The 25578-nt window shown below is 48.2% G+C and overlaps 1 protein-coding gene across 2 annotated transcripts; it reads right to left on the reverse strand.

The window, feature by feature from the left end:
* Nucleotides 1-1271: 1271 nt before the first annotated feature.
* AARS1 (alanyl-tRNA synthetase 1) lies at nucleotides 1272-24679 on the reverse strand. Of its 2 annotated transcripts, none has more exons than XM_047789521.1 (21): nucleotides 24598-24679; nucleotides 21035-21203; nucleotides 16210-16398; nucleotides 15596-15741; nucleotides 14324-14515; nucleotides 13657-13801; nucleotides 13170-13315; nucleotides 12306-12414; nucleotides 12000-12150; nucleotides 11075-11199; nucleotides 10265-10409; nucleotides 9312-9490; nucleotides 8550-8663; nucleotides 6551-6757; nucleotides 5931-6115; nucleotides 4274-4382; nucleotides 3552-3665; nucleotides 2897-3016; nucleotides 2676-2762; nucleotides 2189-2302; nucleotides 1272-1784 (listed from the first exon to the last, which is right to left on the reverse strand). In XM_047789521.1, the coding sequence occupies exons 2-21, from the start codon at nucleotides 21176-21178 to the stop codon at nucleotides 1599-1601; spliced, it is 2907 nt and encodes a 968-aa protein (XP_047645477.1). In that variant the 5' UTR covers nucleotides 21179-21203; nucleotides 24598-24679; the 3' UTR covers nucleotides 1272-1598. The 2 variants fall into 2 exon arrangements, with proteins under 2 accessions (XP_047645477.1, XP_047645478.1); XM_047789522.1 differs by having other exon boundaries at nucleotides 21035-21200; nucleotides 24598-24664.
* Nucleotides 24680-25578: the final 899 nt, after the last annotated feature.

Below are 25578 nucleotides of genomic sequence, written 5' to 3' on the forward strand. Positions count from 1 at the left end.
GGTGGTTTGGTGGCTGTGAGGCAGGCCTGCAGAAGTGGGACCTAGACCTGCTTGGCCGATCTCTAGCCGATGTGAAATTGTAGTCATTTTAATTTTGCATTTATTTGTATGATTATTTTTTTGTTTTTTGTTTTCTTTTTTTGCCATCCCACAGCATGTGGAGTTCCTGGGCTAGGGATCAGCCAGTCACAACGAAAGCCACAGCTGTGACAACACCACATCCTTCACCCACTGTGCTGGGCTGAGGATCGAAGGGTCCCAGCGCTCCCAAGACACCGATGATCCCACTGCACAACTGGAACTCCCGTGTGACAATTTTCTGTTTCCTACTGCCTTGCCTAAGAGTGCAGTGACCTTTTGTCTTGGTCACTGCTGTACTGTCAGTGCCCTGGCTGGCATAAACGCTTGCTAATGAATAAATGGAACTGTCTCCTGCACTGGATTGTGAGTTCTTTGTATCCCTGACACTCCATACCAGGCATGCAGCTGCTGCAGTCAAGGCCTCAGCACCCTCCTTCTACCTAGCTCTCATAACTCCGTGTGAGAACAGCCCTTCATTCCCAGGCCTCGTGACTGTTGGCCTCTGCTGCTTCGGCTGCTATAGACCTGCTTTTCCTCCTCTCTCCAAAGTCAGCAGGACTGAGAAATGACCCTCAGCCTCAGAGCCAGCCTGCTGTACCCAGAGGACTGGAAATCAGCCAGAGGAGGCACAACCAACTACTATACACTGCTGCTTCCAAGCCTAGCTGTCTTCAGACTTGGGTGAAGGGGCAAACCAGGTCAGAGTCTCCATCCTCAATGTCCAACTTTAAAGTCCTGGAACCAGGAATGAGGGGACAGGCAAAGGAGTGGAGGGAAGCAAGTGATCTACCCTAAATGCCTCCTATACCAAAGAATGCTTCTGATCTACACCCAACCTGCACACCAAGAGGAAGAGGGATATGGGCCTAAGAAATGGAAAGGTTTTCCTACAAGAGGCTCCAAGGAGATTCTCTCTGCCTCCAACAATCCCTTGAATCACCTTCCATTGAATGATGAATGCCTCTCTTCATCTAACTCCCCTATTCTGTGGGCCACCTCTACATGTAAGTCCTGAGCCATTATTCCCAAAGTTCAGGGGTCTAGGGCTGGACTTGGCAAGGACTGCAACCAGAAGCTAGTTGGAGCACTTATTCTACAGACACCCGGGGAGCCACAGGCTCTCACACCAGGGGTGCCTGTGGGTAGGATGGGCGGGAGGGAAGGGAGAGAAGCGATCATATGGCATTATCAAGTATTGCACATGGTCCTTTTATTCTCTGCAGCAAAAAATGATTCCTTCCTGCAGGCCCAGAACCTTGGGTCTACAGAGAACTCTTTCTATAGACACAAGCTTGACAACAATAAACAGCAATCCTAGGGTAGTGGTTCTAACGGATGGTGCTGACGTGTTCAGGGCAGAAATGTAACAAGGGCATTGAGTCACAGGCTGGCTCCCAGGTTAAGTTACAGTTACTGCTGGGTTAGGAGGACAGATGGGGCTGCTTAAAGGTCCCAAGATTAAAATGTCCCTTGTGGCAGACGGAGAGCTCCTGGTTGGACGGATGCACCCTTCCCCCTCAGTTCTTCACATCTTCCAGGCGGAGCTGGGCAAAGGAAGTGGCCAGCTGCAGCGCCTCCTGCAGGCAGCCCACGTTCTTGCCTGTGGCCTGAGCAGACACATCTTTGCCACCACCTTTGCCATCCATCAGGCCTGACACCTGTTGCACCCACTCGCTGGCTTTCAGGCCCCGGTTGGCTATATTCTAGAAGAGAGGAAGGAGAAATGGGAGTCAGGACAGAGGTTGGGATGGAAGGAGACAAGGAGTAGGGAAGGAAAGAAAAAGAACAGGGGAGCCAGATAACCCATCCCGCCCTGGGTGATGCTGTCAGCACTGACACGGATCCTACAGCTGGTCCCACAGCCAGGGAGACAGATGGAGTAGTAAGGCCAGCAGAGTTAGACATATCCACCAGGGAGGGAAGGGCTGAGGGTGTGCAGTGTTGGGGAGGTGACTAAGAGGTAGGCAGAGGAATGGCCATTCTAACAGGGGCTGCACACACATGGGTCTTGGCAAACAACTAGGAACTGAGCTCCCTGAGAAAAGCTACAGACATCACTTTCTACTGGCCCAGAGCTGCTGTGAGCAAAACCACAGGGTGTTCTGACCTGGGGGACTTGACACAAGCAGATGATCTTGCCAGCTTCATTATCCACTGTGAAGAGCATGGCAGACGTCTGAGGGGAATGTGTCTTGAAGAGTTTCAAGGCTTCGTTCAGGGCCTGTGCGGAGAACCTAGCATCAGGCCATGGCCCTGAGTGAGAGGGCCATGCTCTCCACAAACGCAGCAGGTGTGCAGAGCTCTGTTCTCAGAGCACCCTCGTCTCCACACCCTTCTAAAAGAAGGTGCTGGTCCCCAGAGCCTGAAGTACAGGGCCTCACCCACCCACCCTCCGGCTCTAAGGCTATTCCCAGGAGCCACAGCTCTCCACGGCTCAGCCTAACCTCGGTCCCAGAGAGTGAGCCCCCAGGCAACCACTCTGGTCAGAGCCACAAAGCTCACGCTTCAGCCATCAGAGGGCTGCTAAGACCCCGAGAGGAGACAAGCAGGGGACAGGCACAGAGCAGTGCGAGGAACCCCAGCCCCTGGGTTGCCTTGGCCGAGGCGCCGCTCTCCATCTCCAGGATGACAAGGGGCTGGTTGGGGTTGCTGTCAATGAGCTGTTTTGTCCTCTCCAACACCTGCAAGGAAGGAAGTCCAGAAAAGAGGCCTCAGGTCAAAGGCCCAGACTCCGACACCGAGATAACGGGCTGCACGGCCTTCCTGGCTAAATCTTCCCAGCTCCCGTCCAGCCACCGGCACAGCCACGACTCACCCGCTTCTGGACATCGGCTTTACTAGCCCGGTCTAGGTCATCCATGACCTTCTTCAGGGATTTGAGATTCTCCCGGAATTCGTCCTTCTGCCACTGAGGGATGACTGCGGTGGCCAGGGCCTGGAACCAGAATAGGAACACCACTGGGACCCAGACCCCAAGGACGTGAGCCCACCCCACACCTCCAGCTTTGAACACCAAAGCCGCCCAACCACTGTCCAGAAAGAGAAGGAACATACACACACCAAAGGTGTCCACTGGCCTTGAGACCAGCCACTTTACGAGTAATTGCATCAGTTGTAATGAGCAGGCTAGAGAGAGGGAAAGAATAAACGGAGCTGGGGTCCTGTTGTACCTGGTCCCTACAAGGCAGTGAACAAAGCCTACGAGGGGATAATGAGAAGCCCCCAAATATTAACAAACACCAGGCGGCCTGGAGACAGAAGACACCTCCAGCGTCTCCCCAACCCTCCAACCAGCGCCCTCTCGTGCTTGAACGGGCTTTCCCTGCCATGGGCACAGGGGCGGCAGGCAGGTTCCAGGGGTCCTAGGCCAGGATCCACAGAGTCCCGCTTTTAAGGCTGCCGAACAGAAGCCCATCCAGAGGCCCACGGTGGTGCTGAGAACCAGGACCCGCGAAGGGAGGCCGCCCTACCTCGCCAAGGTCAGCAATCTCCCTCTGCACGTCCTTATTGGGCGCAGTCTGGGCCTTCACTTTGGCCTCCATGGCACACAGAGATTTCATCAAGCCGTCCGCTTTCCTGAGGGCCTGGAGGGCAATCAGAGTGGTCAGCTCAGGGTCAGGTAACGTTCGGCTTCACCTTTCTGCCTATAAAGCACCGTAGCAGAAGCTGGTGGTGGACTATGGAAGAGCGCGACTCCAACACCAGAATTCCTTCTCCCTGCAGGGACCCAGTGTTCGCCGGCTCCTGCCCAAGAGGGGAGCACCTCCTCACACACGTGGCTACCAGAACTCGAGTTCAGGGACCGACCGAGAACTTACAAGTCACAGGCCCTTCACACTCCATGAAACGATCACTCCTCAACCTTGGCACTTGTCAGGCACGAGTGACCGTCCCCGCCCCAGGGCAACTGTCCCTGCGCTCTACGCATCTAGGTACACACTGGAAATGCGGCAAAAAGCTGGGGCCACGGAAGCCACAGCAAAACCACGGCCTACCCTCCTAGACATGGACATGTTACGGCAGGATTTACAAGAGCGAACATAAGCTAGCTAGAAAGGCCTGTGCCGTGGTGGCTTTCTTCAGCCAGGCAGGTGGACTGCAGGATATTCTGGAGGTGATACTCTCCTTCTGACTCTGTTGGCTCCCCCGCCTTGTTCACGTAAGCCACAGACCCTCAGTCTGATCTGCTCACCTTCTGGGCTTCAGCACCGGTGACAGCAACAATCCGCCGGACGCCCTTGGCAATAGCTTCTTCACTCACAATCACAAAGGCTCCCGCATGACTCGAATTCTGCAGATGCCTGAACGGCAGAAGGCCAAGTCCATGGTCCTCTCGGCACCCTGAGAGCCCTCGCTGCAGGGCAGGACCCTATGAGTGGCCGTTCCCAGGGATGGAGGAAAAAGGCCCCTCGTGTTTATTTCAGAACACAGCTCTGGCCAGGCAGGGAATGGCAGTCAGAGAAGGCCTGGCAGGGCAGACACTGAGCAAGGCACCACTTTTCTGAGCCTCAGTTTTCTCATGTACAAAATGCGGGTAACTCTCCCTCATAGAACTGTTGTGAAAATCAAATGAGATCAGTGAAAGTGCTTTGTGATCCCTAAAAAACACGTTACTACTAGTGGGCTCCACCTTCTTCACATTTCTGGTCCTGTCTGGTAGAACATAAGCTCTATTTTTCTGTCCCTGCCAACAGCTGAGTGTCGGTGGATTACCTTTAAAATCTTACCACAACCCCGACAACCGCAGAGGCTCAGAGAACCTCAAACGTTCATTTACTTTCAGTCATTCTTCATGGATGGTGTAATATCTCTGAAAACTGTTTCCTGGGCCCTGCAGTGTCATGTAATGATGTATGAAGGCACACGTGGGACTCATCTGAAAGCCCAATTCGACAGAGGCCTGGAATGTGAACGCCCAGATCCCTACCCCATCCTCCCAGCCCGCTGCTCTCTGCCTGCCTGAGGCTCCCAGTGGGCCTCGGATGGGCCCTACCATGGCCTTAAAAATGTCCTTTTCACCCTGATTCCTGTGGAAGCAGGAACCTCCCAGAAGGACTCCAAGCTGGCAGAAACAAGAGGCTCTGCCCACAGCCAGACTGAGCTGGGTCTACCATGGGCCTGACTCAGGGGTTCTGAGGCAACAGGGTTAATTCCGAGATGCTGCTCCAGGCAGCAGAGGGAACGAGGTGAGGCCTGGGAATGGAAAGGAGCCCCCTGCCCTTGCTGAATCAGGAGCTCACAGGCCTTCAGCCCAGGAAACAAGAGTAAGCCGCTAGGAGGTAGGTTATTAAGGTAACATTTCCAACTTCCGTTCCTAGAATGAACATTTCATCACAGACCCAGCAGATGTCAACGTCAGACAGGAGGGTTCTGATGGGAACACGAAAATGCTGACTCCCAGGAATGCTGTTACGCAACTGATTTTTTTTTTTTAAACATTTATTTTTTATCTATTTTTTTATTTTTTATTTTTTTTGTCTTTTTGCCTTTCCTAGGGCTGCACCTGAAGCATATGGAGGTTCCCAGACTAGGGGTCCAATTGGAGCTGTAGCCACTGGCCTATGCCACAGCCACAGCAACGCGGGATCCGAGCCACATCTGCAACCTATACCACAGCTCAGGGCAACGCCGGATCCTTAACCCACTGAGCAAGGCCAGGGATCGAACCCACAACCTCATGGTTTCTAGTCGGATTTGTTAACCACTGCACCACGATGGGAACTCCAGGCAACTGATTTCTGAGGCCCCCGTTTCAAACTTAGCTGGTCTAGCCTATTTCCCACGTCCTCTGAGGATGATGAAAATTAATAAAAGGCAGGTCCACCCATTGCTCCCCCCGAGGTACTCACGTTCCCCCACAGAACTCAACAGAAGTGAGTGAGCCAGCGGGACCGGAGGGGTCATCCAGCAGCTCGGACACCGGGACCCCAATGGAGACGACTCGCACAGGGTCGGGGTAGGTCTCGTCAAACACAGCCCGCAGGCCCTGGATGGCTTTGGCTGCCGCCAGAGGACAATTCTGGGCATAGACGGGCTGTCATGGAAAGAAGATAGAAAAGGAGCTGGGACAAGATCTTCCCTGGAGGTGCAGGGGAAGCAGCAAAGGACGGTGTGGTCTTGCAGGCAGGGCTCTGCCATCAAGTGCCCTGAACCTCCTGAGATAAGGCTCCATGTGTAAAGTCACAGGGATCAAAATAGGAATTTCCAACTATTGTTCAAGTGTGAACCAGATCTTAAGTGGTACGTCAACAGTCGTAACTCGAAGAGCTCTGGCTGTCCTGAGTGGGGGGTGGAGAAAGCCCTCTTTAAGGCCCCTCCACTAAACACCAGCACTGGCCCTTTCGCAGCAGTTGAGAATCAGTCTATAAGCAGATCTGAGCACGGAACAGAATGAGACCATAGAAAGAAAGTGGTGGGGCAGGAAGGAGGGAAGCTCATGACCCAGGAGCTCACCTGTAACCCAGCCTACCTTGGCTGCCTCTATCATCTCATTAGCCAGCTCCTCGGCCTTCTTGATCTGCTGGGTAGACATGGCTCCCTTGGCAGTGAAGTCAAACCGAAGGCGGTCAGGAGCAACCAGGGAGCCTCTCTGGTCAGCCTCTCCAAGCACAGAGCGCAGGGCAAAGTTCAGGATATGGGTGGCTGTGTGGTTGCTCATGACAGGCCTCCGCCGGGGCTGTAAAGGGAGGAGCAGACTGGTGGAGAGGTCTGGAGTGAACTGCTCGTCAGCCCCCAAACCTGCCCTCCCCTTCTTCCCAGTACTAGAGTTTCCAGTTGGCCACACGGCTGCCCAGAATAAAGCCTACAGCTTCTGTGTGTGACTAAGCTAACTGTGGCCGTGTGACTAAGTACTGGTCCACGGGCTGTGAGCAGAAGTGATGCCTACCCTTAAAAGGAAGGAAAATGCCCTCCCCTTTCTTCTTCCCACTGTCTAGTGCAAGAGTTGGCAAATTATGGCCTGTGACCCAAATCCATCCTGCAGTCCATTTTCTCCCCCCTCTTTTTAGGGCCGTACCTGTAGCATACAGAAATTCCCAGGCTAGGGACCCAATCGGAGCTGCAGCTAGAGCCTATGCCACAGTACATGGCAGCCTGCGGCAATGCCGGATCCTTAACCCACTAAGCCAGGCCAGGGATTGAACTTGCATCCTCACGGCTGTGGTCCATTTTTACAACTAGGTTTATTGGAACACAGTCACCCTCATGTGTTTACATACTGTCTATGGTGCTTTTGTGCCACAGCAGCAGACCTGAGTAACTGTGATGGAGACCACAGAGCTCAGAAAGCCAAACACCTGGGACTTTACCAAAAAAGCTCACTAAATCTGGCCCAGAAAATCGATCTTATAGCTACCTTTCTGGATCACCAAGGGCAGCGCCCCAGCAATCATGGTAGAACCAAAAGCAGAGAACTAGGTCCTATGACTGTGGGGAAGGCCTCTGATCAGCCTGGACTCTCAGATGAAAAGCGTATTTCCACCTCAGTTTATACTACAATTATTTTGGAGCTCTGCCACATGCAGCAGAACCTATTTCTTTCCCACAGCATGCGAAAGTTCCCAGGCCAGGGATTGAACCTGAGCCACAGCAGTGACAGTGCAGGATCCTTAACCACCCTACCCCCAGAGAACTCTAGAATCTACTTCTTAATAAAAGATCCTTGGAGTTCCCATCGTGGCGCAGTGGTCAACGAATCCGACTAGGAACCATGAGGTTGCGGGTTCGGTCCCTGGCCTTGCTCAGTGGGTTAAGGATCTGGCATTGCCGTGAGCTGTGGTGTAGGTTGCAGATGCGGCTCAGATCCCACATTGCTGTGGCTGTGGCATGGGCTGGCGGCTACAGCTCCGATTCGACCCCTGGCCTGAAAACCTCCATATGCCAAGGGAGTGGTCCTAGAAATGGCAAAAAGACAAAAAAAAAAAAAAAAGATCCTTGGCTACAGAAGAAGTATTTGAGATTAAGCTGGAGAAAGGCAACCTGAAAACAAAACTACAGGATCTCAACTGACATCACCATGGTCTGACTTGGGAACACAGATTTACCTCTCACTCACATCTCTTATAAGATTTATTCCCACACTTTACTTATAATCTACTTAAAATTTCTCTTTTAGGGATAATAATGATGGACCAATTAAAAGCCAGAGAAGGAGATTAATTTTTTTAGAATGTATTAGGAGTTCCCTTGTGGCATTGCAGGCTAAGGATCTGGCTTTGTCACCTCAGTGGCCTGGGTCACTGCTGTGGTGCAGGCTCAGTCCCTGGCTTAGGAACTACCACACGCCATGGGCATGGCCAAAAACACAAACCAAAAAAACAGAACATGCATCAAATCGCCATGGTGTGCACTTTAAATATCTTATAAATGTCTATGTCAGTTATGCCTCAATAAAGCTGAAATTTTCTTAGAAGGGGAGGGGGAGAGGATTACCAACCATATCCAGTGATGACCGGCACAAAGCAACTCACCTCATCAATAAACAGCCGAACCTGATCCCCCACTTTCAGGCTGCCATAGATGGTTCCTATGTGCAGCACATAGCCTCCTCGCACCTGAGCGTTCTTCACTGTAAACTCTGTTTTCTAAGAGGAGTCAAGGCAAAGACCAACAGGTAAGTCAACGGAAACATACATGTGTGTATGTGTACACGTATATATGCATGTGTGTGTGTGTGTGTGTGTATGAATTCACACAGCCCCCCATTAATACCATGATATATATTATATATACACATGGACTACTATGTATCATTACATAGACACACCACTTTAAATACACAATACAAGTGTGTGTACACACACACACACACACACACACACACTCCATTAAGGAGCATCTTAGAAAATTAAGAGTTGCCATAAGGAACCTCAAGCCCACGAGACGAGCTAACTCATCCAAGACCACAGAGCCAGTGGTAGCAAAGCTACAGGCCGCGTCTTCTATGAGGACAGCCGGTCTCCAGAGAGCTGTCTCTCCCGATTTATGAGGAAAGCCTGGAGGAGCCAAGCATCAACCTAAGCAGCCCAGTGGCAAGGATCTGGCTACAAGGGGCCCTAAAGGCGATACAACACAAGATGCTGCTCCCCCGGCTTCAGAAATGCTGACCATGGAACACGACCCAGAGGTCGGTGGTGTGTGCCCCGCAAGGCTGGGAGAGAAGCTGCCCCAGTCCAGGCCCGGCCCCTCGCTGGACCCCCGGCCCAGGTAACAAAGAAGAACAGTTGGCTCACGTCCTCACTGCTGTCATCCACTTTCACCAGGTAGCCTTCGTCGTAGATTTGCCCTCCTTGCTCGGCATAGAAACAGGTCTTGTCCAGCACCACTCCACACTCCTGGCCTGTGCACACTTCTTCCACGAACATCCTGTCCCTGCGCAGGGCCATGACCGTGGCCACAGCGCTCTCAAACACTGCACAGAAGCGGGAAACATCACACTTCTTAGCTGGCTTTGGCTGGATTCTATTTCTCAAACTCTCCTTAGGCCCTGTCTAATTTTATTTTGGAAGCAAGCCTATGAGACTCCAGAAAAGGGCTTAACATGCTGGTTTTCTATAGAGAATACTCAGTAGGGGTGACCAGGGGTCCTAGTTTGCTTGGGACCAAGCCGTTTCCTAGGACATGAGGAACAACTGTGGGAAAATGGTACGCTTGGCTACCCTAACTCTGAGCTATGAGCCGAAACCTGGAGAATCGGATTAGTAGGTATTTAAGGGCAGTAATAAATTCCCTACTCCAAGATCAAGTCTGAAAGAATGTATTCATTTTGTGGGCTTCCTCAGATGGATTTAGCTATCTCTGCAGGAACAAAAAAAAAGCAAAACCATGTACCACCTATGCATTTCTTTCAGTGGGCTTAACTTTAGAACACTACTATTCTGATGCAAAATTCAACGGCCACTATAGGTGGTATCACTGTCATTTTCCTTATTTCCTGCAAGATGTTACAATTAGGAAAAACTGGGTTTAAGGTACAAGGAATCGCCCTGTAAATTTTTTTTTTTTTACAACTTCCTGTGAATCTACAGTTATTCCAAAATAGTCAGAAAATCAACCACCGAGGGTCTCTATAACATTACACCCTGACTGCGCAGCACTGCACAACCAGGCCTACCATGGACATCCTGGGTTCCTAACCCTGAGACTTATCTATTGAAAACCACCCCAAAAGAGCACAGCATCATACCATAGCTCCCACTGGAGTCCGAATGGTAATTATACTTTGGAGAATCATCTGTTGCCTCCAGACCCCTTTCCCGGAGCTCTTCAATAGCATATATGTCCAGCATAATGAGATCTTCCCCACCAGCTCCCTTGCCCTGTGATTTCAGCTGCCAGTAAGAAAAATAAGCAAAATTTATCTTAATGTCAGAGAAAAATTCTGATGGACTCAAACCTTCTCAACTATGCCCAATGTAAAGCTCTAAAACAGAGGGGGGTTTATCTTTTTTTTTTTTAAGGCCACACCCGTGGCACATGGAGGTTCCCAGGCTAGGAGTCAAATTGGAGCCACAGCAATGCCAGATCCGAGCCGTGTCTGCAACCTACACCACAGCTCACAGCAACACTGGATCCTTAGCTCAGTGAGGACGGCCAGGGATCGAACCTACAACCTTGTGGTTCCTAGTCAGATTCGTTTCCACTACTCCACAATGGGAACTCCTAAAACAGAGTGTTTTGATCTCAGCAATACTGACATTTGGGGCCTGTTCTAGGGCACCTGGCCACTGAAGGATGCTGAGCAGCATTCCCACCTCTACCCACTAGATGTCAGTAACATTGCTTTCCCCACCCCCCACTGCAAAAGCCAAAAAATATGTATATATACATTTCTGCCAAACACCCCCTGGTGGGCCAAATTGCCCCAACTTGAGACTCACTGGTCTTGGGAAGAAAACAGAATTTCTGAGACTTTAATGGAAGGAAAGTCTTGCTTTGCAGCCAAGTCCTACCTTGTTTGGTGATGAGTTTCCTGCTTACTTCCCAAATGCTTTACCTGGGCCAGTTTCCTCTCCTCTTCAAAGCCATCCATATCTACCACCAGGCCCTTCTCTTCAGCAATCAGTCCCGTGAGATCCACTGGAAACCCATAGGTGTCGTAGAGGAGCCAAGCAGTGTCCCCTACACAGCACAAAGGGATCATGTAAGAGTGACAGGGACGGCCCCCTTCTTTGCCATCCTCAGCCCTTCCCAGGAGGACAGGAGGGAGTCAAGAGCCAGGCCAGTTAGTACTGACTGTGAGTACTTGTCAGAAAAATCCATCAAATCTTTTGGGATCGACCTAGTTGGGAAGCCCAAGAGATCCCTGGAAAAGTTCTGTTTCTTAATCTGAACACCAGTGTGTTCGGTTTTCACCTTGCATATTATGTTTCAATAAACTGTAAAAATGTTTAGGGAATTCCCTTGTGGCCTAGCAGTTAAGGGTTTAGTGTTGCCACTGCTGTGGCCCAGGTTCCATCGCTGGCCCGGGAACTTCCGAATTCCATAGGTACAGCCAAAAAAAAAAGTAAAAACTTCTAGAATGAACTTTCCTGTCTGGCAAAAAATAAAGCAAGCTGCAAAACGTTATATACTATACATTCCCATTTTTGCTTGCACACACACCCACACCCACCCATATACATTTATATAAAAGGAGAGAAGTCCTGAATAATTATACACCAAAATCTGAAGAGTTGTTACTTCTGAGAAATGAGTTTGGGAAACAGGATTTTCACTCTTTACTTGTATACTGTTTGAATACTTTGCCACAATAATGTATTACTTTTATAATCTTACTCTAAGCCCCATTTTACACCAAAAGCAGGTTAATCAAGGTATGCTCAGCCTTTGGCGACAGGGGAGTCCACTGTCACTTTGTGAGAAAGGGCTCCTCTTCTAGAAAGATGAATCAGCCTGATGAAGAACAAACGGGTCCTTACCAGGAATGGTTTTGCTATCTCCCAGGCTCTGAATTTTCCTGTCCAGGATGCGACGGCCTCTACTGAGAGTTTTGAGAAATTGCACTTCTTCTTCATTAATAATGTCCTTCACCATATCTGGGTCCTTTTTTAGCTCAGGAAATGCATCTCCCTGGCCAAACAGGAAACACAGATTTGAGCCCAGTGAAGTCAGGGACTATGCCGTGACTCCCCTAAAAATTCTTGTTAACAGTGTGGTATCTCCCACCCCGGCCCTCTTAGAGTGTGAGCTTTAGTACAGAAGAGGTGAGCAGGAAATATACCTACCAGGGACTGGACGACAACATCTACTAATGTAGCAAAGAAACCCCTGCTGGCATTGAGTTTCTCATGGGAGTATCGCACAGCCCGGCGGAGAATCCGTCTCAACACGTACCTGTGTGAGGCAGAACCCAGTCCCCTGCTAGACAACATGCCCGGCTCAGCACTTTGCAGTAGGTTCTTTGGAATTCTGCCCAAAGCAACATGACCGACTTTTTCTTTCTCTTTCAGAGACTTTTTTTATCTTAAAACTGCTTGTTTCTGCATTCCCCCGAGGTCATTAATTCCAGCACGCAACTCAGTAATACATCCACAAATGTGCATCAGGGATAACTAGGGAGTAACCCTGTTATATTTTTCAACCTTGTTCTGCTGAACCAGAGATGGAGGCAAGAAGTACAGACCAGAAGGCTGACTTGATGCCCACAATCCCAGGTCCTGCCTGTAATGAAGTTCCCTGGGGTTAATCAGTATCCACCACACCCGTGCCAGTGCCAATATCTTACCACACAACTTTACATACAATCCTCATCTTGTACTTATTAGCAGCAAAGACTTCATATGACAAACGCTAAAATAAGGTGAGGGAGTTTCTTGATGGCTCAACAGATTAATGATCTCGGAGCTGTCACTGCTGTGACTCGGATTCAATCCTAGTGCAGGTTCGATCCCTGACCCAGGAACTTCCAAATGCCACAGGTGCAGCCAAAATCAATCAATCAATCAATCAATCAAATGAGTTGAAACTTCCCTTATACCGCCCCCCACAAAAAAAGATCTCCCCAACTACCCAGAAAACAGTAAGTTCCAAAAAGAGCCACAAACCTCACAGTATCGATCATAACCCTGCCCAGCATGTAACACACTTACCCCCGCCCTGTATTGTCAGGTCGGCCACCATCAGCCAAGGCAACGGTGATGGTCCGAGCATGGTCAGCCAGCACTCGGTAGGCCATGTCGATCCCATCAGCATCATCAGCACCAACTTTCCCGGTGTACGGCCGGGCACCTGTGCCCTACAGAAAAAACCAGCAGGTAGCTCACCAAGCAGCAGCCACCCTGGTGTTGTTTTACCCTGAGAGGTTCGGAGAGGGCTGAAGGGGCCTAAGGAGAAAGGATGACCCTCTTGCCAGATCCTATAACCCCTAGAAAGAAGACAAGAGCAAGAGGGAAGTGTAGCCAGGCCCCTACACTTGATAAATTACAGTGCCTTGTGCTTAGAACCTGTGTTATTGACAACAAAGTAGACAGAATGTCACAGGTCCCCCCACCTGGCAAAGCATGTGACTGTTTCATCTCTGACAGCACTGAGAGTCAGCCTGAAAACCACCCCAGGAGTCTGCAGTAGGACCAGTACCTTCTGAATGGCTTCAAAGTATGGGACAAAAAGGTCAGTGTCATAGTTGGACATCTTATTCTGCAGCACAGACACCAGTCGCTCCAGGCCCATCCCAGTGTCAATGCTTTTCTTGGGAAGAGGTTTCAGAACACCATCGGTTTCTCTGCGAGAGCCAGAGAAAGAGGAAGATGAAAAAGGACTCCGGCTGCCACCTCTCCCTGCTGGGTAAAACTCACTTAGCACTTTGCAGGCATAACTATTTGCCATTTGCCTCTGACTGTTTTGTTGGGGCGGGGGGGAGGGGGATGGAGGGAGAAAAGGGAGAAACTCTCTGGGGTCCATTAAAGAGTGATTCAAGCTCCAAAGAAATGAGCTTGAAAACCGCAGCCCAAATCACAGCAAAAATGCCATTATACAAATAGCCCTTGAGCAGGTATTATGCGGAAAAAACTAGTTTATAAAAAAATAGGTCCAGCCCTATCTCAGATCAGAGAGAAAAACCTGAGAAATAAAATTTAATGAACGTCCACGAGATCCCACGATGCCTTCGGTGTCTGCTCCGGTGCTGTCCCACTGTCCCCAGAGAGAAGGATAGAAGACAGCCATGCGCTGAGTTCCTCTCTCGCTACTCGGCTTGGGGAAAGGTGCTGCTCTTGGCAGAAGTGGTTCAGGACCCCAAGACCACCTGTTATACTGGATGAACACGAGGTTCCAGATCTCCAGCACATTGGGGTCATCCTGGTTGACGAGGTGGGCGGCATCCCGACCACCTATCCGGTCATAGTGGATTTCACTGCAGGGACCACACGGGCCCGTGTCACCCATCTCCCAGAAGTTATCCTTCATGTTGCCTGGGAGGATCTTGCTGTCATCCAGCCTGTACAGAGCGGGGAAGATAAGCCCAGTTATAGCCACTGACAGGATTCTGCAGACTCGCATCCATCAAATCCACCTTACGCATTTCTTGAAAAAAGACTCACTCTTTGTCAATTACTAATGCTGAGCCTGCATTCAAAGGCTGCTGAGGAAACAAAACGCGATTCTTTTCAAGAGAGACTACAAGGGAATACAAAATACACATAACAAAAAAAAAGGTGTATCAAATTATTAACAATAATGAATCTAAGGGGTCTCCTATTTCCTATTTTTTACTTTTCCATATAGTCTGAAATTTCACAACACATGCACTGTATGTACAATCGCTAAAATTTCCAAAAATATGTAAAAAGCAAAAAAACAAAAACATGGAGTTCCCGTCGTGGCGCAGTGGTCAAGGAATCCGACTAGGAACCATGAGGTTGCGGGTTCGATCCCTGCCCTTGCTCAGTGGGTTAACGATCCGGCGTTGCCGTGAGCTGTGGTGTAGGTTGCAGACGTGGCTCGGATCCCGCGTTGCTGTGGCTCTGGTGTAGGCCGGTGGCTACAGCTCCGATTTGACCCCTAGCCTGGGAACCTCCATATGCCGTGAGAGCGGCCCAAGAAATAGCAAAAACAGACAAAAAAAACAAAAACAAAAACAAAAACAAACAAACAAACAAAAAAAACAAAAAGGAGAGAGACTTTATGTTGGCTTTCAAAAACAGAATGATCAGAGTTCCCGTTGTGGCGCATCACAATTGGCAGTGTCCTGGGAGACTCAAGTTTCATCCCCAGCCCAGCACAGTGAGTTAAAGATCCAGCATCGCCATAGCAGCAGCTTAAGGTTGCAACTGCAGCTCAGATGTAATCCCTGGCCTGGGAACTCCATATGCCATAGGGTGGCTAAAAAAAGAAAACAAAAAACCAGAATGATTAAGTAAACTTACTAAGAAGCAATGGACATACTAAAGGATAAGTACTCCCAGCCACCTCCACCTCACATTAAGAAATGGCAATGCACGCCAGGTCGTAACACCTGACCCTGGCACCATTTTACTCCGCCATACTCATACTCTCAACACATGAGCTGCATTCTTACCCCAAGTTTTGCCAGATCTGTTTGCACTCCAAGTCTGGTTCTAAGCCAGCTGCTTCATCCCCACCAAAGTAAGTGACATAGAGTCTTTCAACTGGAATGCCAAACTCTTGGGTGAGAAGTTCCAGAGCCATCTTACAGGCCAATTCCTACAAAAAGATCAAAAAGAAAGATGTGGAACATGACCAATCCAAAAGCTCTTTAGTATGAGGAGTTCCCTGGTGGCCTAGAGGTTAAGGATCTAACATTGTCAAGACTGGCTTGGATCACTACTGTGGTGTGGGTCCAACCTGAACTTCCGCATGCTACAGGCACAGCCAAAAAACAAAATCTATGTAGTATGAGTAGGAGAGGTCCAGATCTTCGAAAGACAAAAATACAATACCTTCACCATAAACAGTCAAATTCAGGATCAATTTATACAAGAAATCCAAATGTAAACTGAAATCATCAAATTACAGGTACTGCATCCAGGAAGTCTTAGAATTAATAAATGTTCTTCACTACCGCATCTCCTGAACAATATCTTAAATTTAAAACAGGCAGTGAGACCCTATTGCCCTTAGTAGAAATGACCCTTTTGCTCAAATTCCCAATGGTCTCCTCTTTGAACTTACCTTGAAGTAATCTCCGAAAGACCAAGAGCCCAGCATCTCAAAGAAGGTGTGATGATAGACATCCTTGCCCACGTCGTCCAGGTCGTTGTGTTTGCCCCCAGCCCGGATACACTTCTGCGTATTGGCAGCTCTGCTCAGCTTTGCCATAGGATGAGATGGGTCGATGGTATTCAGAAAGATGGGTTTGAACTACAAAAGAAAGGAAACATACCAACTTTTTCTTTTTTCTTTTTACCGTCACACATAGATTCCCAGGCTAGGAGTCAAATTGGAGCTACAGCTGCCGGCTTATGCCACAGCCACAGCAACAAGGGATCCGAGTCACATCTGCGACCTACACGACAGCTTGTGGCAAAGCTGGATCCTTAACCCACTGAGCAAGGCCAGGAATGGAGCCTGCTATCATGGATATGATGTCGGGTTCTTAACCCACTGAGCCACAATGTGAACTCAGAAATATTTTAACTTTTTAAAGACCTGCTGGGGAGTTCCCATGGTGGCACAGTGGTTAACGAATCTAACTAGCAACCATGAGGTTGTGGGTTCAATCCCTAGCCTTGCTCAATGGGTTAAGGATCCAGCACCACATCTGTGACCTGCACCACAGCCACAGCAACGCTGGACTGAGCTGCATCTACAACCAACACCACAGCTCATGGCAATGCCAGATCCTTAACTCACCAAGCAAGGCCAATGATGGAACCCACAACCTCATGGTTACTAGTCAGAACTGTTAACCTCTGAGCCAAGAAGAGAACTTTATGGGAGTAAAATCAATACAACTTGGTCACACTAACTCACATTAGTTCAATAATCACACACGGCTGGTGTGTGATTAGAAACAGAATTACAGGAGTTCTGGTCATGGCTCAGTGGAAGTGCATCTGACTAGTATCCATGAGGGTGCAGGTTCCATCCTTGGTCTTGCTCAGTGGGTTAAGGATCTGGTGTTGCCATGAGCTGTGGTGTAGGTCACAGATGTGGCGCACATCTGGCAGATGTAGGCCAGCAGCTACAGCTCCAATTCGATTCCTAGCCTAGAAACCTCCATATGCCACAGCTACAGCCCTAAAAAGACAAAAAAAAAACCCGAAAAAACAATCATGGGAGTTCCCTTCGTGGCTCAGTGGTTAACAGCTCCAATCAAATGCCTAGTCTGAAAACCTTCACATGCCACAGGTGCAGCCCTAAAAAAGCAAGAAAAAAAAAGAAAAAAAAAACAGAATTATGTATATATACAATGGAATACTACTCAGCCATAAAAAAGAATGACATAATGCCATTTGCAGCAACATGGATGGAGCTAGAGAATCTCATACTGAGTGAAATGAGCCAGAAAGACAAAGACAAATACCATATGATATCACTTATAACTGGAATCTAATATCCAGCACAAATGAACATCCCCTCAGAAAAGAAAATCATAGACTTGGAGAAAAGACTTGTGGCTGCCTGATGGGAGGGGGAGGGAGTGGGAGGGATCGGGAGCTTGGGCTTATCAGACACAATTTAGAATAGATTTACAAGGAGATCCTGCTGAGTAGCATTGAGAACTTTGTCTAGATACTCATGTTGCAACAGAACAAAGGGTGGGGAAAAAAAAATGTAATTGTAATGTATACATGTAAGGATAACTTGATCCCCTTGCTGTACAGTGGGAAAATAAAAAAATTAAAAAATTAAAAAAAACCAAAAACCAAAAAACCAAAACAGAATTATGATCATTAAAATAATTTCTTTTCTTTATTTTTCCCACTGTACAGCATGGGGACCAAGTTACACATACATGTATACATACTTTTTCCTCCCATTGTTGTGTTGTGATGTAAGTATCTAAACATAGTTCTCAATGAGAAGTTTCTATTATACAGTCCTGTGCTAGACCATGAACTCCTTAAAAGCAAAAAATACTTACTTAGTTCTGTATATCTAGCACTTAAAATATTACCTGAAAAAGAACAGATGTCCAGCAAGTACTAATTCAATTTTTTCTTTTTTTTTTTTTGTCTTCTTAGGGCTGCACCCATGGCAAATGGAAGTTCCCAGGATAGCAGTTACATTGGAACTGCAGCTGTCAGCCTATGCCGCAGCCACAGTAACGCCAGATCCCACCCATGTCTATGACCTACACCACAGCTCATGGCAACGCTGATTCTTAGCCCACCAAGCACAGCCAGGGATCGAATCTGTGTCTTCATGGATATTAGTCTGGTTTCTTAACCCACTAGGCACAACAGGAACTCCAATAATTCAAAATTTTTAAAAGAAAAAAAAGGAAAAAAAAGTCAAAGTATTTCTGATTAATAGGCAATAAGTAGAGCACATAAGGAAACGCCTGCCTGTGTTCAAACCCACGATCCAGAAGTTACCAGCCTCAGGAGCTTGGGCAGTTTATTCAAGCCTTCAGTGTCTCAGCAGGATGGTAGAGTGGGGATCAAATGAGTTAATCTAGGTACGACACAGAACAGTGCCTGGCAGGTAGTAAATCCTACATGCAGGCTACCAGTACTATTATTCAGAGAATGTTTACCCTACGGTCCTTCAGCCAAGTACAGTCAGCTCATGTGGGAGAAGACAAAACCTGTGCCTAGGTTGCCTGAGTAGAAAAGAATTGTTCCAGTGTTCTAGAAAGAGCATCACCTTGGATAAGTCCACCTAAAATCAATGCCCCCACTTCCAAGTGTATGCATGGGATTCACAACTGAAAAACACTTTTATAACACTGTAATTCATGTTGCACAAAGTGGAAAATGTTCCTACTGCCTCTAATTTTCCATGTCAAAGAAGAAGCCTGAAAGAAAAGAAAATGCCAACTTAGCCCAGAGTGAGGCACATCCTAGGCAATGATGGGTTCATGGGCTAAGCCGGGCACCCAGAGAACCTCCAAAGGAAGCCCCTGAAGGCACCATCTAACCTGAATCCACTTCCAGCGGATAAAAGAAGTTTCAGTGTCACAGGCGTACTGAAAAAATTCTTATAAACGCTTTTTTTTTTGGGAGGGGGGGCGCTCCCCAAAGAATGTGGAAGTTCTCAGGCCAGAGATTGAACTTACACCACAGTAGCGACTTGGGCTGCTGGATCCTTAACCCCGCTGCACCACAGGAGAACTTAAACACCTTTATAAACTTGTAATGCTCCCATTATTTCAAGAGAAAACTTTAACAATCAAACATTCAAGTATCTTTCATAGTCCAACTGTCCCAAACATAAATCGCACTAACCAAATTTCTTCAGCAGTGGATCCATGTCGGCACTGGCGGCAGCTGCTTTAAGAAAGAAGTTCAGGGAGTTCCTGTCGTGGCTCAGCGGAAACGATCTGACTAGCATCCATGAGGACGCAGGTTCCATCCCTGGCCTCACTTAGTGGGTTAACAACCTGGCACTGCCATGAGCTGTAGGCCAGCGGCTACAGCTCCGATTGGGCTCCTAGCCTGGGAGCCTCCACATGCCATTGATGTGGCCCTAAAAAGATGACAAAGAAAGAAAGAAGTTTAAGGAATTCCCTGATAGTCTAGTGGATAGAACTTGGTGCTTTCACCACTGAAACGTGGGTTCAATCCCTGATTTGGGAACTAAGGTCCCATGTCAAGATGCTGCATGCCCCAGCCAAAAACAATAACAACAATGAAGTTAAAAAAAAAAAACCAACAAAAAAATCAATAAAACTATGCATGCCCTAGAACAGGAATGAAAGGAGTTCCTTTGTGGCAAAGCCAGTTAAGGATCCAGTGTTGTCACTGCTGTGGCTCAGGTTCAGTCCCTGGCCTGGGAACTTGCTCATGCTGTGGGCACAGCCAAAAAAAAAAAAAAGGAATGAAAGCACAGCTTTAAAAGAATCCTGAAGAACTGACTTATTTTACAAAGGGGAAAACAAGGACAATAAAAAGATGAAGGAGAACCAGAACCGCAATAACAGAGTTAACAAGTCTCTTCAGGACTCAGCAAAATTAACCCAGTCTGATTCTAATAAGATACAGCTTTTTCCTTAGGAGGAAAAAAAAAGGCAAAACTTTATAGACTAGATGCAGACTGTATGTTTCCTGAGAGGCAAACAAACTCGATCCATCAGCATCAGGATCTTTCATCAATAATTAAATATTAGTTGGAATTCCCGTCGTGGCTCAGTGGTTAACGAATCCGACTAGGAACCATGATGCATGGTTCGATCCCTGGCCTTGCTCAGTGGGTTAAGGATCCCGCGGTGCCTTGAGCTGTGGTGTAGGTTGCAGACGCGGCTCAGATCCCGAGTTGCTGTGGCTGTTCTGTAGGCCAGTGGCTATAGCTCCGATTAGACCTAGCCTGGGAACCTCCATATGCTGTGGGTACAGCCCTAGAAAAGACAATAAATAAATAAATAATAATAATGTTCAAGTACTGACTTCAAACACTGCTGAACATTCCCCCCCCCCTTTTTTTTAGGGCTGCACTTGAGGTATGTGCCAAACAACGCACTACTTTTTCTTTTTCTTTTTTTTTTCATTTTTGGCTGCCCCACAGCATATGGAGCTCCTGGGCCAGGGATGAGATCTGAGCTACAGGCAGTTGCAACCCAAGCCATTGTGCTGGCCCAGCCCTACTGAGACACCGCCAATCCCGTTGCACCACGGTGGGAGTTCCTGTATTACTTTATTTACTCTTCAGTGTAACCTAAAGGCAGACAGTATTACTATTCCTCATTTCACAAACAAAGAAACAGAGGTTTAATGACATAAAGTAAATTCTGCAAGGTAACACACTAAGTTACAGAACTTGGATTCTGACTCCAGGGCTGCTTTGCTGCCTCCTACGTGGATAAAAAGCCAAGGGGAAGAGAAAACACCCTTACCTGGTTCATGCCTGCATTGGCAAAGAGCAAAGTGGGATCATCCAATGGGATGGTGGCAGACGAGTGAATGTAGGTATGTTCATTTCTCTTGAAGAAATCTATAAATCGCTGCCGGATTTCACTTGCTGTCAGGGTTGAATCCATCTTGAAAATAACCTTATGGAACCTACTAAAGGAAAAAAAGACAGAAAATTAAGGGAATTGAAACCAAGAGCTAAGTAAGCATTACACAAGACTCGTAGCTTCTCAGGCCAAGTGAAATAGGACATGGCTGTTGCTGTTTGATCTTAAAGCCTCTATGTTGTAATGCCCAAGGCTAAAGTCATCATCGAAGCAAAACTTGCTGCACCAGCAGACAGCAGCCCCACATGCTCTTCCTGCCCAAGGCCAACCTCAGTAGGTTCAATACATCAACACATTAAGTAGAGCAGCAGGGAGGTTCTTCATGCATTCATTCACTGCAAAAATGAATGGAGCATCCTCTGTGCTGAACCCTAGGCCAGGAATTAGGAAATGGGAACAAAAAACCTCAGTTCAATCTAGCAGAGACAACACTGGGGATGGGGGGAGGCTCAGGAAACCAGGGTTCCAGTCCTACCTCCAAGTCCTTAAGGGAGTTACTTTACATCACCAACAAAAGGCCCATACTAAATAAACTCTAAGGAACCTTCCTGCTCTGAAGTAACTCACATGCCTAGTGCAAAGTTCCACTATCCTCAAAGCCAGGGCCTCTAGGTTTGGCCTGACCATCTTGCAGAGGCTGCTGCCATCAACAGGGAACCTGGGGATGGGCCAATCTGCACAAGGGACTACAAGTGGCAAGAATGTACCTGCCTCCACTTGGCTCCTCCAGAACTCAGCTGGTAAACTGCTGCCTTCCCAGCTTACATTACCAGCGAGTGAGGATGTTGGAGCCACACTGAAGAGGGAGGGCACAGAGTCAGTGAAAGAGAAAGCAGATCAGAAGAGAAGGAAAGCAGGAAATAAAACAACTCTACAATTTCAAAGCTCATTCACATACATTACATGCCTTCTCCGACAGGCAGGTTAGAAAGAAGTGACAGGCCTTGGTAGAGGGTATTAATCACTGGCATGGAGCTGTAATGCCACGTAGCACTGAGTGTCTGGAAAAATACGAACCATCTCATTCACATTACCTAGAATTCTCGAACTAGCTCTAACCTTTAAAAAGTCACTTTTCCTAACATTGTTTCCTTTTTGGCAAAAAAGTAATATCTATTCTGCCTACTCCACCTGAGGTGTGGGGCTCAAAAGCCATCCTGTACTGGGAAGCAATCTGTAAATGGGAACAAACTGGATACTGCTACTGTTCCCTTACTTAGCTCAAAGTTTTCTTCCTTCTTAGGAGGAAGATACAACAAAGAGAACACAAGAACATAATGAAACTGGGCCCCTTATTTTATTTTAGCCTTTTTAGGGGCTGCAACCACAACATGTGAAAGTTCTCAGGCTAGGGGTTGAGTTGGAAATGTAGCTGCCAGCCTACACCACAGCCACAGCAACTCGAGATCCGAGGCACATCTATACCTACATCACAGCTCACGGCAACACCGGATCCTTAACCCACTGAAATGAGCCAGGAATCAAACCCGAGTTCACATGGATACTGGTCAGGTTCCTTACCACTGAGCCATGACAGGAACTCCTGGGGACTCTTAGATTTATGTTTAACCACAATTTCAACTGATTTATTCGCAACTCAATCAACTCATTTTTCAAAGCCCTTTGGGCAAAAAGATGGTGAAACACTGGCTGACAGAGCCAAAGAGCTGACTAAAATCTCCACAGCTGAGGTCTTTTTGTTCATGCTAAGGAGTCAAGGCTAGCATTTCTAGAAACTGTCATGCCACTTTCTTCCTGTCCCTTATCATCATGGCCCTCAAAGGATGTCAATAGTGGTGGCAACAATGAACAAATGGTACTAATTCCTAACCAAGCAGCAGCAACGTCACAGCCGTTACAGAAGGTTCACTGTTTCTCCTCTAAACGCGCTGCCGGAGGTAAATAAGCAGTTCCATTCCAAAAGACACGTGAATTTTCCATTTTTGCTTATTCACTCAACACACTGAATACATACTATATGCTGGGAACCAAGATGAATGAGAGTCTATGCTCCTCAGGGGGAGAGTCATACACAGAACTGCAGGATGATGTAGAAGGATCCAATATATTAATGTTAACCGCTGTGGAGGCCAGAGATATTAAAAACTGCATCACCATCACCATCCATTCATCCAACACAAATATAATGAAAGGCTACACTGGATGGAGTGGTAGCACAAAAGGTCAGATTCCACTTGCCAGCAGAAGCCATAAAGATCTTAAGTACTTTAAACCACAATGGCCTTTGGGTTTAAGGCTCCAGCCACCAGACCTTTCAACAGGCTCTAGATTTGCCAGGTAAATTGACTGCCCTATTCCTCCTCTTTCCCTTTTCCTAGTTAATTTCTCATTGTTGGTATCTCAGTTTTTCTTTCTTTCTTTCTGTCTTTCTGTCTTTTTGCCTTTTCTAGAGCCGAATCTGTGGCGTATGGAGGTTCCCAGGCTACGGGTCTAATCGGAGCTGTAGCCGCCAGCCTACACCACAGCCACAGCAACGCGGGATCGGAGCCGCGTCTGCGACCTACACCACAGCTCACGGCAACGCGGCATCCTTAACCCACTGAGTAAGGCCAGGGATAGAATCCTAGTCGGATTAGTTAACCACTGAGCCACGACGGGAACTCCAAGATATCTCAGTTTCAAAGAGACCTATTTAAGGAGGTCTTCTTGACCAGAGTCTCCCAATTTTATTCTCATAGCCCTAGGCGTCTTCTTTCTCAATTTCCACGTGCCTCTGAGGGCTTAACGTCCATCTCCCCAACAGGCTGTAAGTTCCAGCCCAGTGGGAATCAAGACTGATGGTTTTTGCTCATCATTACGGGTATATCCTCAGCACCCAATATGGTGGTTGTTAAGTAAGTATTTCACAGTAAAATAATCCTTTAATAGCGAATGAATTTAAAGCACACCGGAAATGCAGGCCGTCTGAAAAAATAATAGCTGAACGTGATGGAGCACAGAAAGTGCTTTCAGAGGAGCCTGGACTAGTATCACCATTTAGCTAATTTTAAGAACTTAAAGAACGGCTCACAGCCTGATTCCACCGGTCTTGACCAGCCTACCTGCAAGGGACCTGCGCAACCCCACCCGTCCCTAGGGGATTAAAACCTGTGGCGATTAAAAACCTCAGCTTTGGGAGGGTGGTCAATGACTACGGTGATCCTTCCAAGGTCTTGCCCTCGGCGAGGCCCCTCTACCCCCAGCGGTGCTGAAGTCTAACAAAAGGCCGCTCTCCGCCTGCCCTGTCGCCCAGCGGCTGCCCCGGTTCCAGCCCAGGCCCCGGTTCGAGGTCTTAAGGGAGCCTGGCCCACGTACCAAACACGGGCCCTAGCCTCTGTTGCGGCGCCCCAGAACTCTCTCAGGGGCCCCCGCCTCCTTCTCCCAGGGGCCGCGGCTCCTAATTCCTCCCTCAGAGCCCACCGCCAGGAGACTGCAGTTACCTGTTCCCGCAGACACGCAGACACACCGGCCCCTGGCCACCAGCGGCCGCAACACGCACCGCCCGGTCCAACCAGAGCCCGCCGCTGGAAAGTGCCCCGCCGCGCCTTACCGTATTGGTCAGCCAACATGCCAATCAACTGGAGAACGAACCAGCTTGTCAGTTGGTTTCTGGGAAGGCGGCTCTAAATTGGCTGATGCAATGGCCAAGAAAGTAGGGACTGGGACGTGTCACGTGACAAGTAAGGATGCGGACTCTGGAGACGGACATTTTAGTAGCCTTACGCAAAGTCCTAATAGTTGACATGGTTGATAAGGGGGAAGGGTGACGTGTGTTTGGTAGCGGTCACAGCTCTTAGTGCATAGTTGTGTTCCTTTTAGTTGCAGAGTGGTATGCAGACCTTAGAGATTCTGATATGTGGTGCCCATGGGTCCAGTTGTCCTTGTCAGACCTTCTTGGATTTGGTGTGGATTAAGAAATAACTTACTCTTTGCGAGACAATTGAATTGGCGGCTGTTCTCGATTTGCCTTAGGAAAATAGCAAATATTTATATGCAAGTCATTATGTTAAACATTTCCTAGATTATTTTAATTTTTAAACTGCATATGAGGCAAGTCAACTGGCATCCCTTTTCCAAATGAGGTAACCGCCTTGCCTAAACTCACACTGAAAGGTAAGCCTAAGGGCCAGGATTCAAACCTGTGTATACTGGCGTTCCCGTTGTGGCACAGCAGTAATGAATCTAAGAACCATGAGGTTGTGGGTTTGATCCCTGGCCTTGCTCAGTGGGTTAAGGATCCGGCATTGCCATGAGCTGTGGTGTAGGTTGCAGACGCGGCTCAATCCCGCCTTGCTGTGGCTCTGGCGTAGGCCGGCACCTGTAGCTTGGATTAGACCCCTAGCCTGGGAACCTCTGTATGCTGCGGGTGCGGCTCTAGAAAAGGCAAAAAGACAAACCCGTGCTTTGAGCCCATGACCTTA

The sequence above is a fragment of the Phacochoerus africanus genome, chromosome 8 (assembly GCF_016906955.1).
Source record: "Phacochoerus africanus isolate WHEZ1 chromosome 8, ROS_Pafr_v1, whole genome shotgun sequence".
In the NCBI taxonomy this organism is placed as follows: domain Eukaryota; kingdom Metazoa; phylum Chordata; class Mammalia; order Artiodactyla; family Suidae; genus Phacochoerus; species Phacochoerus africanus.

Excerpts from the sequence above, each read along its gene's own strand:
- AARS1 (XM_047789521.1), bottom strand. The coding sequence starts at position 21,178 with ATGGATTCAACCCTGACAGCAAGTGAAATCCGGCAGCGATTTATAGAT. Across the intron at positions 6,758-8,549 it reads TTCGGCTGTTTATTGATGAG|CCCCGGCGGAGGCCTGTCAT; the intron begins GTGAGTTGCTTT and ends CTCCCTTTACAG. Across the intron at positions 3,017-3,551 it reads AGATTGCTGACCTTGGCGAG|GCCCTGGCCACCGCAGTCAT; the intron begins GTAGGGCGGCCT and ends TTCTGGTTCCAG.